At 42.5% G+C, this 17949-nt stretch overlaps 2 protein-coding genes across 2 annotated transcripts; one reads left to right on the top strand and one right to left on the bottom strand.

Moving 5' to 3' along the window:
- Window positions 1-304: 304 nt before the first annotated feature.
- il17d (interleukin 17d) lies at window positions 305-2269 on the top strand. Its single transcript, XM_079562994.1, has 2 exons — window positions 305-758; window positions 1762-2269. The coding sequence occupies exons 1-2, from the start codon at window positions 430-432 to the stop codon at window positions 2027-2029; spliced, it is 597 nt and encodes a 198-aa protein (XP_079419120.1). The 5' UTR covers window positions 305-429; the 3' UTR covers window positions 2030-2269.
- A 1197-nt stretch (window positions 2270-3466) lies between these two features.
- eef1akmt1 (EEF1A lysine methyltransferase 1) lies at window positions 3467-8194 on the bottom strand. Its single transcript, XM_079562989.1, has 4 exons — window positions 8002-8194; window positions 6511-6593; window positions 5716-6005; window positions 3467-4135 (listed from the first exon to the last, which is right to left on the bottom strand). Exons 1-4 carry the CDS (start codon window positions 8149-8151, stop codon window positions 3966-3968), a joined length of 693 nt encoding a protein of 230 aa, XP_079419115.1. The 5' UTR covers window positions 8152-8194; the 3' UTR covers window positions 3467-3965.
- Between the last annotated feature and the right edge of the window lie 9755 nt (window positions 8195-17949).

Below are 17949 nucleotides of genomic sequence, written 5' to 3'. Positions count from 1 at the left end.
CAATAAAAAATAGAACATTATGTATATTCTGTAAGCCAAATAAATGACTGAATAAATGACTGTGTGGACCTTGGTCTATCAAAGGCCCATCATATTGTTTTTTTTAATGTATTTATTATTGCTGTATGTTGTTGAATGTCTGTGGATGTATTGTTTTTATCGGGCCCGTACTGGCACTTCTCCTGCAAATGAAGTTCCTAACGGATAAATAAAGTGAATTTGAATTGAATTGAATTGAATTGAATTGAAGCCATAATCGTCAACATGAGAAGCAAGGCTTGATAAAGTGTGGTGTCCAGTAGCCCCGCTCCCTCTCACCGCCCGGCGCGCGGGCTTGTCATGGGTCCAGTCCACGCCTCAGTCATGTCTGCTCACTGAGGAGCGCACACAGTCTCTCTCTCTGCTGCGTTGGGCTGTTCCAGTGCAGCGATGGCGGCGCACAGAGCGGGTCTGTCCCGCGGTCCGTCCCTGCTGTCGGCCTGGCTCCTGCTCCTGTGTGCGGGCGGTGGGGTCTCTGGGCTCGGCCCGGTCCGTAAGAAGCCCCCCGCGCGCCGTGGATGCCTGCCCCTCCCGGAGGAGATCCTGGAGCAGATGTACGGCCGGCTCACGGTGGGAGTCCTCAGTGCTTTCCACCACGCCCTGGAACTGGACCCGACCGAGCAGCACAACGCCACCTGCCCGTCCGCTGCGTGGGCCTCCGCCGCCTCAGGGGCCCGGCTCCCGGTCAACCTGCTGAGCATCTCCCCCTGGGCCTACAGGTCAGCGCGGTGAACCCTCCACACCCACAGTGCACGGGGCCAGCACAGACACGGGGCATGAGCGACATCTAGCGGTGGCTTAAGTAGGGGGGAGAGGGGTAGGACGAGCCACTGGAGCTTTGCTGGTTATTGTGTAACAGTGAAATAATATACAAAGTAAATGTTACTATTTACACACATTTAGGGATGTTTTATATTTGTTTGCATAAAAGTGTACTGTGGCTCATTTATCCCAGGAGCGGGGAAGTTGAACCTCCAGATATATTTTTACAGTTTAATGCAAAGCAAATTATAATATTCTTCTTTTCATATCCATTTAGGTCACAATGTTCCCTGCATGACTTTCTCTTTTGAACTGGTTCAAAAGTGGAGATAATATTCAAAACCCTGTGTAATGTTGGTCAGTGCAAAGGCCTTTCAGCCGTGAGAATATTACGGCAAGTTTGTGAATCACTTCTAAATAATGATCGACTTCAACTTTTCTCAATTTTCTTGGAGATTTCCTTCAGAAAGTCTCTCTCCTTTAGAGTGGTATTAGCCCCTGCTCCATCATCACATTCTACACCCTGAACGCAACCTTTCAGCCGTCCTCGAGGCCATTGTAATGACCATAAAGGTTATTTTAATGGTTTTAATATCACAAATGCACAAAATCTGGTCATATATAATTTCATAAGATTTGTAAACATTCAATCAAACAGAAGAATGACGGGAAATGTAGAAAACATTTGAGCTAATGCAAAATTGTGTCAAATTTCAGTCAGAGCTGTGGAAAAAAAAAGTTTTCAACCAGCGTTTTTGTATTTTTGAAAGAATACATGCAGTAAAAATAGTCAATTAATGTCATTGTTGTGGGTTCTATCTGTAAGGAAAAGTGTTTAATGCAAAGTTTGAATCACATTTCCTGCTTTTTAATGACTTCAAGACCTTCATTTTGGCATCATTTATGAATTAGACCACCATGCCCTGCCTGAACCCCTGTAACCGGCTTGTTGTGCTTCAGGATGACCTTCGACTCGCTGCGGTACCCTCGCTCCCTCCCTGAGGCCTACTGCCTGTGCCGAGGCTGTTTGATCGGGTCGTACGGAGCGGAGAGCACAGACTTCCACAGTGTCCCGGTCTTTGCTCCTGCTGTGGTGCTGAGGAGGAGTGGCCCGTGTGTGGCGGGCCGCTTCACCTACAGCGAGCACTACACCTCTGTGGCCGTGGGCTGCACCTGTGTGCCCGCGCCCGACCCGGAGCCCGGGGCCCTGCGGGGCAACGCCATCTGACACTGGGGCAGCTCCGCACTTTCACAACGAGTTATCCATTCCATCAGATCCAATTGTCTTTAAGCACAGCCTAATATCACAACAGCAGTTTGGAAACCAGCAGTGACACAGAGAAATGTGATGTGCAAATATCAGAGAAGGCAAAAAGAAATACATGGTCATGGTAAACCAGAGGCTGCCGCTGGAGGAACCGCACGTTAGGACTGTGGACTGTTTCAAATATATAGGAAATAAGTGGAGAGTAACAACATTTACTCTACTGCACATGTGGACGACAAACAATCATGGCGGAGGACATTGTGATCGTTAGTCTCCATTTGGAAATCATGTCCTACAATACCACAATTCCAGACTGTCTTTCTATGTATTTATAAATATATAAATAAAGTCAGTCTGTCTTTATGCCAGACTAAGTAAAGGGTATGGTTGATTACATCAATTAAGATTCCAAAACGGTGTAATAATTATGTTAGTTTAACAAAATACAAGACTACGTATTTTAACATGAAGTAATTAATAGGGCAGGGGGATATGGCCTATAATCTCTATCACAATATTTAAAAATATCACGATAACTTAACGATATATTTCACGATATAATTGACAACGGACAAACTGCTTAAAAATTCCATACATCCTTCATTTCATGTTCCTTTTGAAGCAGCTGCTCCTGTGTCACAGCCAGTGTTTATGCTGCTCTGACTGAGCTGAGCGGAACATGGAAACAGTGCAGATGGAAATTAGCCTCGAGCTAAAGCCAGCATATACAGCACTAGTTTTCTGTTCATTAATATGCACTGACCGTTCAAATAAATTGATAAATGAAATGAACATAAACAATATCATGTCCACAACGTATATAAAAAATGTATATCGCCGTAACGATATGGCCCACCCCTTGTAATTAATAATATCTTTTTTTTAAACCAGGTGTTTTGTTTGCACAAATGAAAACATAAACAATACAGAAGTGGACATTCTGGCTGTTTCTCAATTGCCAGGATCCGTCCTCCGTTTGTCCACTTCGTTGACGCCCTCGTGGGGGGCTCCTCCTCTCACTGTGGCATTTGAGCTCAAATGGAACGGAGCTCTAATTTCTCTCTAAATAGGCCCATTTATTATTTCATTAATATTAACTTTATATAAACCTCATTTTTACTTCTACCAATGATTTTATCATTACAATTATTTTCTTGCACAAACATGGAACAAAGCTTTTTATGCCGAGTACAAGCAAATACAGTTTTGGGAGAAAAAGGGAAGAAAAATAAACATGGTTGAAGTGCATCATGTGTAATTTGAGCTCTGTGAAACAGTGGAGGATCCACAGGTGCATCCGTGGAGCTGCGAGGGGCCCAAGTGGAACACCACTGGGAGGAGTGTGAGTCTGAAGTCTGAAGTGGTCGAGGATCCTGGCATTGGGAAACGGCCATTGTGTGTAAATGTTGCTAATAAACCTTTTTGGGAAGCTCAGTATTGACATTTCAAGTGTGATCATTTACTTGGATGTATGTCATGTATGTCCTGTCTGGAAAAGACAGTTTCATGCGTATGGACTGATGGTTTGCCGGCTTTAAAAATGGTAAGCAACAAATTCTGGGAAATACTGATTGAAGCGCTTCGTCTGTAGAATGAAGAAACGACCAAACCAATTAAATTAGGTTAAAAAGGTCTAAATAAGCAGGATACAGAAAATCCTTTTTACATCAAAAGTGGAACATGCCCCGTTTGCCCACCCTCCTGACTGATGCCTGTAATTAGACCAGGCCCGTCTTCAGTGACGGGACAGGAGAGTTCCAGGTGCTGTTGGTGTAGTGTCCACATAGAGTCAGATGAACTTGAGACGGGGCCTGGACCTGTCCCAGTACAGTAAGCCGCCAGATCCATGAAAATACACATTCAGTGATTGTAAAAATAAAAATCTGTGGCATGGGCCCTACATTTGTGTCAGGCTCGTGTCTCTTTGTCCAGTTTCTGTCTCCTGCAGAGCAGAGGGGTAGTTGGTGTAACAGCGGAAGTCGTTGGAGAGGTTACGGTGATGTTGAGGGAGGAAACCACACACGTTCACGTCCAGCAGCTCTTTGGCTGAGCTCTGCATCACTGCACCTAACGGACCAGAGAACAGGTGAAAGGTCAAAGGTAGTCCATGAATTATCCCTGCCAAGATAACCTCACAAGCAAGACATGTCCAAAATCAAACCACATCGAGCCCTCGTCATAGACTTTCACGCAATTTTGAGTAATTCTGTTTCATTTGGATGTTTCTTCTTCAACTGCTGAAGTGCTCTGATCAGTTTTTACTAACAATGGGTCATCGTCAGGATTTAACGATAGTACTACTATTCTGAAATCTGAGTGGGACTTTCTTACAAAACACCAACACACACATATATACCCCTGATAATCATATTTGCCAATGGTTCAATTACTGTGATTAAATTTGAAAAATGTTTTTAATGAACAGATTGTGGTCATGTTGAAGATGCAACACTGATTGGAACAGAAGAGTCACTGACATTGCCTGTTAACAACATTAATCGAACATATCCTGTGTGTCGAGAAAATAACAAAACAAACTTTGCCAGTGTAATAGGTAGAGCAGTCCGTATGGCTGCGGCTCAGTAGATTTTTGGATTTCTTTTTGGTTTATGACAGGAAACTGGACTAGCTGCACTGCACTAGCTGCACATGGACCCGGTCTCTCAGATATGAAACGTTCTTCATATACTTCCCGTAAATTTTCCTCCCTTCTGTATGCCATTCTGCGCCTCTTGAGGAAATCAGAATGAATTTGGTAAAATAGGTGGCGTTCACGATTTAGAATGTGACGATATCAAAATGTCAGATGGAGGGCGGGGCCAATGGGAGAAATCTCCAAAACGAAAATTGACAAATGTTTTTCCTCATCAGTATTTGATCGTTACTGGATTCACAAACCTGTGATATTATTTTTATGTCTGAAAGTCTTTTCTATTGGACAAGATCACGGACATGTTTTCTCAAATTGTCATCACTTTTTGACGTTTTTCAAAGAAAATAATTGGACATTAGTTCATATGTGCTGACAGAGGAGACAATGAACTTTGTGACAGTTTTTGTTTAATGTGGATTCCTCCAGTAATGACTGAGATATGAGCCGAAAAACAAACACATAAAAATATTCACCTTATTCCGTTGTCCAGACACTTCCGGTCGAGCGCGAAGCCCGTTCATTTTAACGGAGAACGAGGGAAAATATTCTCCGCTCAAATCTGATGTTTACTTGATTGATTTGTGTAAAATGGCCAATGTTCATTTGCACCAACATGTCAACATTGCAGCGTTTCTCTGCGAGGCCGAAAAACGGCTTTGTTTTCGTGTAGTGACTGATTTTATGTGGACTTCTCCTGCCCCATGTTAACTCATAGGAGAAAAGGGGCGGGCACAATTCATGGCGGCGCCCACGCGAGCCTCCGGAATAAGGTGAATAGGCCCTATTATGTGGTGCAACTTGAAAAATAATCCCACTCTAAACCATCATTTGTTTAGCCTAGCTTTCCCGGTGGCGCTGATTTATACATCATCCTTGTTCCACGCTCTTGAGCCACTCTTTCATAATTTGAGCTCTATGAATCATGGTATTGTCACCTGGGACTATACCAGTGCCACCATTTAAAAGAATGGCATTTAATGGAATGTGTGCTCACCGGTGCACAGCAGGACTTTGCCTTTGCTCAGGAATTGCACGGTCTGTGCCACTTTGCTCAGACACTCGTGGGACAGGTAAGGAGGGTCAGCCAGTACTACATCAAAGCTGTGCGGCTGAACGTGAGGGGGCAGGGCCAGCGGCTGGTTGTAGTCGTAGAAGATGAAATCGGCTCCATACGAGGCGAACCTGCGGTCATACTCCAGGACCATCACCGATACGTGCTCGGAGCCTGTGACCACACCCTGTTTAAGCTTCTGGTACACGCTGGGCGCACTCACGCACGCTATCCTGAGAAAGACACAAAAGAGACTATCCTGAGGAGTGCACAAAAGAGACTATCCTGAGAAGAACACAAAAGAGACTATTGAGAAGAACACAAAAGAGACTATTGAGAAGAACACAAAAGGACTATCCTGAAGAGTACACAAAACAGACTATCCTGAAGAGTACACAAAAGAAACTATTCTGAAGAGTATACAAAAGAGACTATCCTGAGAAGAACACAAAAGAGACTATCCTAAAGAGTACACAAAAGAGACTATCCTGAGAGAACACACAAGAGACTATCCTGAAGAACAAACAAAAGAGACTATACTAAGGACACAAAAGAGACTATCCTGAGAAGAACACAAAACAGACAATCCTGAAGAGTACACAAAATACACTATCCTGAAGAGTACCATAAGTAATGATAATACACAAATAATAAAACAAAGTCTCAGCTTTTCATTTCACTTCACATTTGTCTCGTAGGGCAGCTTATGAGACACACAGCTTGCGTGTGCCAGCGTACCTGCCTCCGTCTCCCGCCTCACGGACCAGCTCCTCTGCCAGCCGCTGAGCCGTGTCCTCGCTGTACCAGAATTGGCTCAGGCCCTGAATAAATATAGTACATAACACTTAGTAGGTAACTGAGGCTTTCTTTTTCTTTTTCTTTTCTTTATTATTTCTTTCTTTGAATTGGGACGGTGCACATTAATCAACATGCGTTTTTTCAACATGTAAATGTGCCAGAGTTAGCCATATAGGCTTTCTTTAACTTCAGGGAACAACTTCACTGTGATTGGTTAAATCCACCCTGGGGGGACTCCGAGGCGACACCAGGCCAGCTCAGAGACATAGTCCCTCCAGTGTGTCCTGGGTCTTCCACGAGGCCTCCTCCCAATAGGACATACCTGGAACACCTTCAGAAGGAGGCAGCCAGGAGGCATGACGAGGAACACAGTCGAACGCTTTCTCCAGCTCCACAAAGCACATGTGGACTCCCACAAACCCTCGAGCACCCGATGGAGCTGGTCCAGTGTGCCGTGACCGGGACAAAAACGTATTGTTCCTCCTGGATCCAAGGTTCAACTATCAGCCGGATAGTAGGCCTTACCCGGTCTACTATCTACCTTACCCGGTCTACTATCTACTACCCTGGAGTAGACCTTATCCGGGAGGCTGAGCAGTTTGATTCCCCTGTAGTTGGAGCACACCCTCCGATCCCCCTTCTTAAAGAGAGGGACCACCACCCCGGTCCACCAATTCAGAGCAAGCAAGCCCACCCCAGCTCGCCACCTCTCACTCTGGGCAACTCCAAAGAAGTGGAGCGTCCAGCATCTCTCCAGAAGTTGGGATCCAGAACCAAGGCCGTGGGAACCCAGGGTGCTGAGGGGGCTGCAGCACCCCCTGTTGGATAGTTTGGAAACTGCAGACCATATTAATAAATAGGAAAAAGCGTTTTGGGGGTAAATTTTGTCCCTCAGCACCCCCTAACTATATCATCTTCCCACGGCTCTGTCCGGAACCTAAGCTGTGCTTGGAGGTGAGCCCGACTATATCTAACCGGTGCCTCCCAATACCACTCAGCTTCTGTCCCGAATGCTAGAAGCTGAGTGCGTGGACATGGTCGTCGAGGCACCTGCATTCGACCGCCACCCAGTCGTCTCTAGGGATGGGAATCAAGAACCGGTTCTACAAGTACACCCAGTTCTGTTTGAGCAAAGCATCGGAACCGTACGTCTACTTCATTATCGATCCAGAATGGAGTCCGCTGAAGCTGTCAGGACTTAAAGTGCGCATATTATGGGCTACAAAATTCACACTATTTCAGCATTGATATTTTACGTTTTATAATTTAAAATTATGACTTTAAAAGAATGAAGTCTTAACAATGAAATATGTGAAATAATTAAGTCTGGGGCTCCTCCTGTTGGCAACAGTGGGAATGACTTATTAAAAAACTATCTTTCTGTTTAAATGACTGCATTTTTAACAGAATGTTACAGAACAAAGCACTTACCCAATCCTCCTCAATGGCCCCCACAGAGAATTGCTCTTGTGGCTCTGTGCTGGGACTCTGAAGGGTCAGGTTTTCGGCATAAAACTCCTGCAGAGCAGCCAGAGTGTGGGCTGACAGAGTGGGCACATCATCGTCACTGTCACTCATCATGGAGCGGACCACCTGGTTGTAAAAAACAAAAGGCCTACTTATTACTCTGGGCTGACATGAACAGGATCAATCCGTAGCCTTCAGTGAACAAGCGTGTTTCACACTGATGTAAAATGAGGACCGTTGTCATAGAAATAAAGGTCATTATTTTGGAGTGGTGAGAATCCCCAAAAAAGTTAATTACAGAAAAATAATATACAATAGTAACATGATGTCTGCTTGGTACGGTCACTATTTTGAGGACTTCTGACCACTGACACAGAATAGCACTGACAATGTTTATTGCTATGGCAATGGTCCTTTGACATGATTTTGAAACTCTAGATAGTCCGGAGGACACTTCAGTGGACAAGAGGAGGGGTTCCCAAAGCTCTTGGGTCGTGTCGTGATCCCCCAGAATCCCTGGACCAACAGTAATTAGATCAAATGTAATAAACATTTACATTAGTCTCGGGTGCAAAGTGTTTAAAATCTGGTTTATTCACTTTTATTTGAATACTTCATTTCCCCTGAAATCACTTAATGCTGTTTTATTTATATTTATTTTTTAGTTTATTTTCATGTCTTAATCATTTTACGACCCTCACCGCTGTGACTCTGATCTAAGCTGCCACTTTGGTTAAAAGCACACAACTAAAATATGTTTCTAGTAGTGGAACAAAAACATGTTTGTCCTCCTTTAGTCTATTGTAAACTTGGACATTTTTGGGGAGCACAGTGTGCATCAAATTATGAAGCATTTGTTGGCCAAAATTGACAAAATGAAAATCTCTTAACAAACAATACTAGAATAATACAGTTACATTAGTACATTTACAGTATAGTGCTCACAAGTCTGAGACTCTTTTTGGAATTCTTTTTAACAGATTTAAAACGTGCCGAACTCGTCCCTGTGAAGAATTTGGATCCTACAGATATGTGCAGAAAATTATGAATTTGAACCACAATTAACATTTTAATTCCATTGATTGTCATTAACAAAAAAAAGCTATAGAGCCTTAACCATCGAACCAGGCACTAAACATTAGAAGACAGTTATTATTTTGTTAAGAAATTTGAAGAAAAAGAAATGACAAGCCCATCGGCCCTCGCAACATGTGGTGGTCTTACCGTGAAATGATGTTGCAAGTACAAAATCGTGTTTGTCTTACAAGGAAAGCATTTAAAATGTGTTGTAAAGAGAACACCAACATCCAACCGTGAGCGAGCATGTGAGCTGTCGCCGTCTGATGACGTCACGTGTTGGTGAGAGGCGAGAAAAAAAAGTTGGGAGAAAAATATTGTTCTACCTATACATCTGTGTAGGCTCTCTGTTTACCTAGATAATTGCACTTTACTAAATACAACGATTAAAAGCGGGATTTTGCATCTGTTACGTTCAATCTTGCGCTGCCAGTCATGTTTTCCTGATCAATATCAATGTTAGCCACCAGAGGGCAGTGTTGATCACTCTGAAGTGTGCCACTGCCTTGGTGAAGTGTATGGGCACAGCCATGGCCGTATCTACCATTGAGGTCACCGAGGTCCGGACCTCGGTAAAATTTTAGCTTTTTTTTTTTTTTTTTCACACATTGAATCCTGCGCAAATGAATGTTGTAAACACGCGCTTCTACAGGCGGAAGAGCCTCTAGTTCAGACGTGGATGAGCTTGTTCTGAACCTAAACGTGTCCACTCTGAAACCGGACCTCATGAGCTGCTTTGGACCCGAGTGCGTAAAACTCGGCGGAGGCGGGGGCGCGGCTGCGTCAGCCTCACTACAACAGCAGCGCATGAACCGCGCCAAAGTTTGATTGAGATGCAATTTCTATGCTCTCTGTCATAAAGAGAGAGGAGTCAGTGCGCGCGCCGTCACGGTGACCTCGATTTACAACAGGAGTTTTCCTCATTCTGATCTGAGGAGCGAGAGGAGAAGGAGAAGCGTCTGTGCCTCATCATCGCCTCCTCCTCTGCTGCTCACTTTGTTTCTGTCTCATGCAAAGATTGTCCTGCGTATGAATGATCTTCGCTTTAATGAGAGCTTAAACCAGCGCATTCACCTTTGTAGCTACCAGTGGTTTGACAGTGAGGGCGACGCAGAGGGGGCGGGGCCAGAGCGCAGTGTCCAAACCAGAGTGTGATGTTCAGAATGAGCCAAAGCAAAACGCTCAGCTTTACCCGTTCACACCCACAGCCTCGTTTTCACAACAATTAAAAACGGACATTTTCATTTAATATTTTAGTATTTATTTAGGACAAGACTTTCTTCTTGCCTCTCACTCAGGCGAGTAAAACTGTTTGGAAAACCTGCTTCACAGTAATAATGGATGAAATAGATATTAAATAGATATTTTGTTTTGTGATATTCATCATGTCAAAGTGGGGGGTACGTGACTCGTCACCTAAAACTTCAGGGGGTGCACGGTTGCACCCACTGCCCTGGGGCAGACTGATGGAAGTGAGGCCAGTCTGCACCATCCGCATGTCCGACCACCATCCACTCACTCACACATTCACTCAGGCTCCTGGTCCCAAACGGTGCAACAAAAAGCAATTTTTGAAAATGGCTCAAGGATGAGACAAAAGTGTTTTTGATCACTTAAAATACAGGAAATTATATCTGAATCTTTAAAAAATTCCGGGGGGAGGACCCCCAGACCCCCCGGTTTAAAGAATTATCCGGACCTCACTGTTTTTTAAATCCTGGCTACGGCCCTGGGCACAGCCACGTGCAGAGGTACCCCGAGAACCAGGCTCACCACTGTATAAAACAAATATAGAGGAATCAGTCTGGTCTCACCAGGCTAGTGCAGAGGTGTTGCAGGAAGCCTAGAAAAGGGCTAGTTATATTTTTATTTTATTATGATCATTGTTATATTATTATTATTATTATTATTATTATTATTATTATTATTATTATTATTATTATTATTATTATTATTATTATTATTATTATTATTATTATATTATATATTATGATTATGAAAGAAATCTGAGCATGTGCATCACGAAACTTGCCTGGCCTTAGCCATCCGTAAACTCTGGTCAATTATAATTTCCCTACATGTACGTCTAGGTCTTGTAGGAGCCAAAATGCACCTTTCTCCCAGCCGGTAGGGGGCGCTGGTGAACTTGATTGACTGTTAGATTTCCCTACAAAAGGGGCCTAATCAGTGACCCAGGTGCAGCTGGTTTTGAGGTAAACTATTTCTTACCGTGTCATGTGGACATCTTATGTTGTGTACGAAAATAAAGGAATTGGTCACAGGGGCCAATAAAGCACAATATTGGAGTGATTTTGTGGAGACACGCGTTGGGAACCCTTAAAAACTCAGCAGCCAGGAGGCGACCAGCATAGGGCCGTTTCGCCTCTACAGGTCTGATCTCAGTGGCCGTGTTCCATCGGTGGAATTTCAACCTACCATTCAGCGAGCGGGGGAGGCAGGGGTTGTAGGTGACGTCAAGCATTTGCGCCGCATTTGCTGATTTTAGTTTGGCAATGGCGGCGGATACGAAAATAATGGAAGCCAGGCTGGAGGATTGACCTATTGCACATGTTTTAGTGGTAGGGGAAACTGGGGTAGCCGGAGGAAACCTACGCAGACAGGGGGAAAACATGCAAACTCGACATAGAAAGGCTCCGTCCCGGTGGGAATCAAACCCAGGACCTTCGAGCTGTGAGGCACGGATATGTTTTGGAGTCCGCACTAACCTGCCGTAGCATCTCGATGTTAATAAAATACTAGTTCATTCAACACGCCCCTGCTGTTCTTCTATAAGAGAATAGACCCAACTTGGTGTCAGAAAATCGTCGTTGGCATGACACGACAGAAGAAAAGTAAATCTGCGTTTTGTAATGAGAGCCATGTGTAAAAGAGACGGAGCTACGGTGTGACGGCGGAGATGGCATGGCTGAAAATGAAGACGATCGAGTCGCGGAGGAGGGAGACACAAGTAGATGCTGATATACGTAGTTCCCGAAAATAACGAACCAGAAGAGATTCAAATTGGAGAAATCCCTGGACCCAGACCTGTCGTCATGGATAAATTAAACCCACTGGTAACCTTACAGACAATTGGAAACGTGTTAAGCAAAGATTCAACATCTACTTTAGCAGCTAGTGGAGCAGGTGAATGTAGTAAGAAGAGAACAGAAAAGAAAACCACCTACCAAACAAAATTATACAAGAGAAAAATCATCTGAGTTCAAGTGCGGTAGATGTGGAAGCATAAACCCAAGTCATGTCCAGCCTATGGCAAGTCGTGTAATAACTGCGGAAAAATCAATCACTTCTCGAATTCTCTCAATTCTCGGACTCAGTGCATGTGAAAAGCTCAATCTGGTCAAGAAAGTGTTGTAGTGACATCGCCATCAACTTCAAACAATCACGACTCGCTCATGGTGGAATACAGAGACTGTTTTGAAGGATTCGGATGTCTACCTGAACTACACAAGATACGTGTGGATGAAAGCGTGACCCCTGTTGTGCATCCCTGTAGGAAGGTGCCATTCAAGCTAGGAGGAGTTGGCACACATGGAAAAAATGGAAGTCATCAAGAAGATTGACGAGCATACAGAATGAGTGAGTTCACTGGCATTAGTTAAAAAAAAGACAGGTGCTCTGAGAACGCGCCTTGATCCTAGGGATCTTAATAAGGCAATTACGAGAGAACACTTCAAACTACCAACTAGAGAAGAAATCATGGCGCAGTTTGCTGTTGCAAAATGGTTCAGCAAACTAGATGCCTCATCAGGTTTCTGGCAGCTGAGGCTGGACGAACACACCTGAGGGCAGGTACCACTTTCTTCGTCTCCCGTATAGCATCTTGTCTGCACCTGAGGTAGATCACAAAACCATACACATGATATTTGAGCATATACCAGGAGTCGATACCATGATGGATGATGTCATTGTGTGGGGTTCTACTCGAGAAGAACACGACATGAGGCTGAGACAAGTACTCGATAAGATAAGAGAGGTCAACCTGAAACAATTAGGACAAATGCGAGTTTGGAGTGAAAACACTTATCTTTGTCGGTGATGTGGTCAGTGAAGACGGGGTGAAAGCGGATCCAAGAAAGGTATCCGCAATACACAACATGGAACGACCCCAGAACAGAGATGACGTCAGAAGGTTCCTTGGTATGGTAACCTATCTGGCCAAATTCATACCAGATCTGTCCACACAATCTGCACCTCTCAGAAGCCTACTTGAACAGAAAAATGAATGGCTTTGGTCACACGAGCAGGAACAGTGCTTCAGGCAGCTAAAAGAGACACTAACACAAGAGCCTTTACTGAAGTTCTACGATCCCCAGAGGAGCACTATGGTCTCGGCAGACGCTTCACAGTACGGCCTGGGGTCAGTGCTTCTACAGCTACATGAGGAGCAGTGGCTACCAGTCGCCTATGCATCTAGGGCCTTGATGAGCGCCGAGTCCAGGTACGTACGCCCAAATTGAGAAAGAACTTCTCGCAAGTACATATGCATGTGAACAATTTCACGATGTCTATGAACAAGCGTTTGAGGTGGAAACTGACCACAAACTGCTGGTTTCGATCATGTCCAAGCCACGTTTTCCCAAGCAGTGGACAAGAAAGAGAGTGCTGACAGTCAGAAGAGTGCAGATATACAGGCTTATGTGGATATGATTGTGACATCCCTACCAGTAACTGCAGACAGAACCGTGCAGATCAGAGAAGACACAAACAGATTGGACATTAAAAGAGACGATACAGAAAGGATGTGTTTGCTTCTTGTGCCAGGGAGTGGGGATTCAGACATACAACCTTGAGTCCTACTTACCCGAAATCCAATGGTCTGGCAGAAGAAGATAGTGAAAGGTCTCATGAAGTAGGCAGTAGACAGAGATGATTTTCAGAAGAGCCTGCTCATTTACAGGAGCACACCTCTCCAGAACGGCCTATCGCCAGTGTGGGAAATTGATGATTTTTAGCATTTTTAATTGATATAATGCTATTGAATGTTTTTATGAGTTTAATCTATGTGCTTTAAGTTTCAGTTGAAACCAATCTTTTCACACGCACATTGCCGTAACAATACCCCATTTCTTGCTCTTGCATTCTTTTGCTCAAACCTGTGGAGACGTTCGGTGCCACCGGAGTTGTGAAAAATAACTCCACATAAGAAAACAAGAAGGACCTGCTGACCTTGGACCGAGCTCCACTCATCTTCTATCTCATCTTATATCTTATGTAAATTTAGAGTTTTAATATTTCCTGTGAAATTGACCACACCAGCACACATGCTGATGGGTCGCCGTATTCGTTCCAACCTGCCAGTCAGCGAGGACTCGATGACACCCAAAGGTGCATCTAAGGTGAGGAAGGAAAAGGAGAGACAAAAAGAGAAACAGAAACAGCTACATGACAGTACGGCAAAACCACTATCTACATTGAAACGTGGAGACCGAGTGCGTGTCAGAGACATAAACACCGGTACATGGAGACAACAAGGACTTGATGTGGAAAAACTTTCTCTACATTCCTGCAAGGTCCAAACCGAGGGTGGACTGTCTTTGCAACCTACTGAGGAAGACACAGCAGCTCAGGAGGTCGAGCTTCAACAAGACCCACATGAACTTCCTGAACTGTCCATCGGCGAGCAAGATCACGCTGACAATGGTCTAACAGCAGCGTCAAAGCTGAGAGATTTGTGAGACAGAGACACATTAAGCCACCGCAGTTACCTTTGTTTACCTAAAAATAAAGATATGTTGTAAAGTGTGAAACATTTAAGAGGCAGAAATGACAGTTTAATGCTAAATCTTTTAAATGCACAGAAGTTTATGTGTAGCATGGGAAAATTGTTTTCTTTCTCAGGGGGAAAGATGTGGTGTTACGAGTTAGTAACATGGAAACTCCAGTTCCCATGATGCCTTGTGGGTTAGGCATGTGCAGTGAACAATAACAACGGATATGTTTTGGAGTCCGCACTAACCTGCCGTAGCATCTCGATGTTAATAAAATACTAGTTCATTCAACACGCCTCTGCTGTTCTTCTATAAGAGAATAGACCCAACAGCCGTAAAGCATAATTCAGCGCCCCCTCCAGCAGATGGACCCTAGGCGGCCACCTGGGTCGCCTATGCCTAGGGCCGCCCCTGAGAGTAACATTTATGATAATTACACTCAAATAGAAGTAAAAAGTAGTGACCTGAATAATTAAAAGTACTTAAAGGAATCAGACAGGCTAAAGAAAATAATTCTTAACACAAAGTCAGAAAAAATTCAGGTTTACATTAATTTCACTTTGATTCATTCATATCAGTGTGAAGCTTTTGTCACTTCTACATTTACTCGTAGGCGCATTGAGTTGCCTTGTGTACAAAATGCGCGGTATAAATAAAGTTGTCTTGCCTTGCCTTACTCACAGAGGTAAGAGTAACTGGTGTAGTGTGAATGAAGAAGCATATAGTATCTTAAATCACTTAGATTTATATATAAAGTATTTTATTTTTTCCCTTAATACCTTTTAGGGCATTTGACCAACTGCACTTTACAATATTGGGCTGCCTTATGGGCCACATAGCAAAGAGCTAGTACTTATTGTAAAGTGATTTGAGTTCACTGGGTAAAATGGCCCATAAAGCCATTGAAGAAAAAATACCGTTAAACTTTCTAATTTTCACAAACAGTTTAAGTGTATTCGAGAGCTCATTATAAGAGATTCCATAAGAAAGCCAGCATCTGTATTTGTATGGGACAATTTATTTAATGATATTGAATGGAACTCTGTGTGGCTTTTACCTAAAAATGTTTTTGTTACCAATAAGATAAGTATGCCTCATGATATTGCATAGATGCTACCCTGTCAACAGTGTTATATCCAAATATCGTTTAAATGTTGACCCTCTTTGCTCATTTTGTCATGGTATTGAACAATCAATTAGTCGTCTTTACTGGGAATGTTCTTACAAGTATTTTGGAAAGACATCAATATGTTTGTGAAAAGAAAACTTACTAGAGATTTACAAATCAAGATATTTTGTTTGGTATTTATCAAAAAAAAATCTCCCCCCAAATAAACTTTTTATTATGCATTTAATATTAATAATGGTCAAGTATCATATCCATGGCTGTAAGTACCTCAACCAAAAAACAAAACTTGTTGTATTTGACTCACTAATGTCCTCTTATGTGACCTCCTTGAATTGTTGCACAAATGCCAAAGCCCTGAAGACCAAAGTTATATGTAACGAATTTGCACTGTAAAACTATTTATTTTTATATTTGTATGTATTTTTTTTTACACTGGAAACTGAAGCCTGGCACACCTGAGCCTCAAGCATGTTTTTTTGTGTTTTGTATGTTTTTCAATAAAAAATAAAATAAAAAATAACATAAAATTGAAGACAAATGATATATATATATTTTTTTTTACATCAGCTTAGTATAGTCATTTGTTGACAGTCCCTTACTAGAGCTAAAAATGCCAGCACCACCAGCACCACCAGCACCACCAGCACCACCAGCACCACCAGCACCGAGTACCAAGTGCAAGCCGTCTGTCAAGCATCTCTCCCCGCTGGCTCACTCGAGAGCATGACCCTGTGCTGTGCTTGTTCTAAGGGTCATTCTTGACCAACTACAACAGCAGTGTTTCTCACGGGTTCAGTCAACGTAATGTCGAATATATAGGCTTTATGAATGTCCATCTAACTTCATCACACAGGCACACACCCGACATAATGACCTTCCTCACTCATGTCACCTCCTGGGCTTAGTCATTTTGGTCATAAAAACAAACTTTACTCCTAAAAACAGAAAGTTTCTCGTAAAACAGTATTCATTTTACACATCAAAACAGAACCTCTTTCATAAAAAGAGGATTTATTTTAGTCGTTAAAACAGAAATAATTTTTCTTGAAAAACAGCATTTATTTTGCTCCTAAAAAGAGAAAGTTTCTCATTAAAACAGTAACTTTTCTCGTGAAAACAGAAACTTTTTAAAATGTTTTTAAATGAATGCAAGAAGTTGCCATATTTCAGGAGTCTCAAAGAAGCAAAATAGGATCTCAGTTCAATTTTATACACCGGGATGGATTTTTGTTTTGCCATTTACTTTTATGAATATGGTATTTACCTGTAATTGTTAGGGTATTGTAAATTCTAAAAAGTTCCATCGGAAGGTTGTCATTACCAAAAACAATCTGCTAGTTTTCTTCATTTAAATTTTTCACCACCTTTTTTGCTCCACCTCATAACCAAATCTCAATTTAAGCATTGCTGCTGGATAATATCCATTAAAAATTTTTAATTGCATTTCTTTGATTTTAGGAGGTATTGCCATTTCATGAATTTGATGTATTTATTTGCTATTTTATCATATTAAATATTACATATATAGATATAATTTTTACATTTTGGTCAAAATCATGAAATATTTTACATTTGAATATTTTACTAATATCATTATTGTTACATTTTTGCTATTTAGGGGAATTCGGTTTAGATCCAGTAAAGACAAATTAATTTGATTTTTGGAATAATGTACATAGTTTTGGATCATATTTAATAGGGTTATTGGCATTGCTTACACACATTACAACAAGTAGAAAAACACTATCAGGAGTTGGTTTGAAAAGGGAATCATTTTTATCACAGATATATTAGATGAACAAGGTCATTTTCTTTGGTCAACATCACTCTGTTGTTCCACAAGGTGAAGCCACATGGTTTAAACATGTGAGTAAATGCCATCTTCCAATAACGTTTAGGATATTCAGATCATCTTACTGGCAATGTGGTTACCTCAAAATCACACTTAAAAAGAAACTCCAAGCCTCCCACTTAATC

The sequence above is a fragment of the Gobius niger genome, assembly GCF_951799975.1.
Source record: "Gobius niger genome assembly, chromosome: 9".
Classification (NCBI taxonomy): Eukaryota; Metazoa; Chordata; class Actinopteri; order Gobiiformes; family Gobiidae; genus Gobius; species Gobius niger.
Note: the sequence above shows the minus strand (reverse complement) of the source record. Positions and strands in the feature narration are given on the sequence as shown.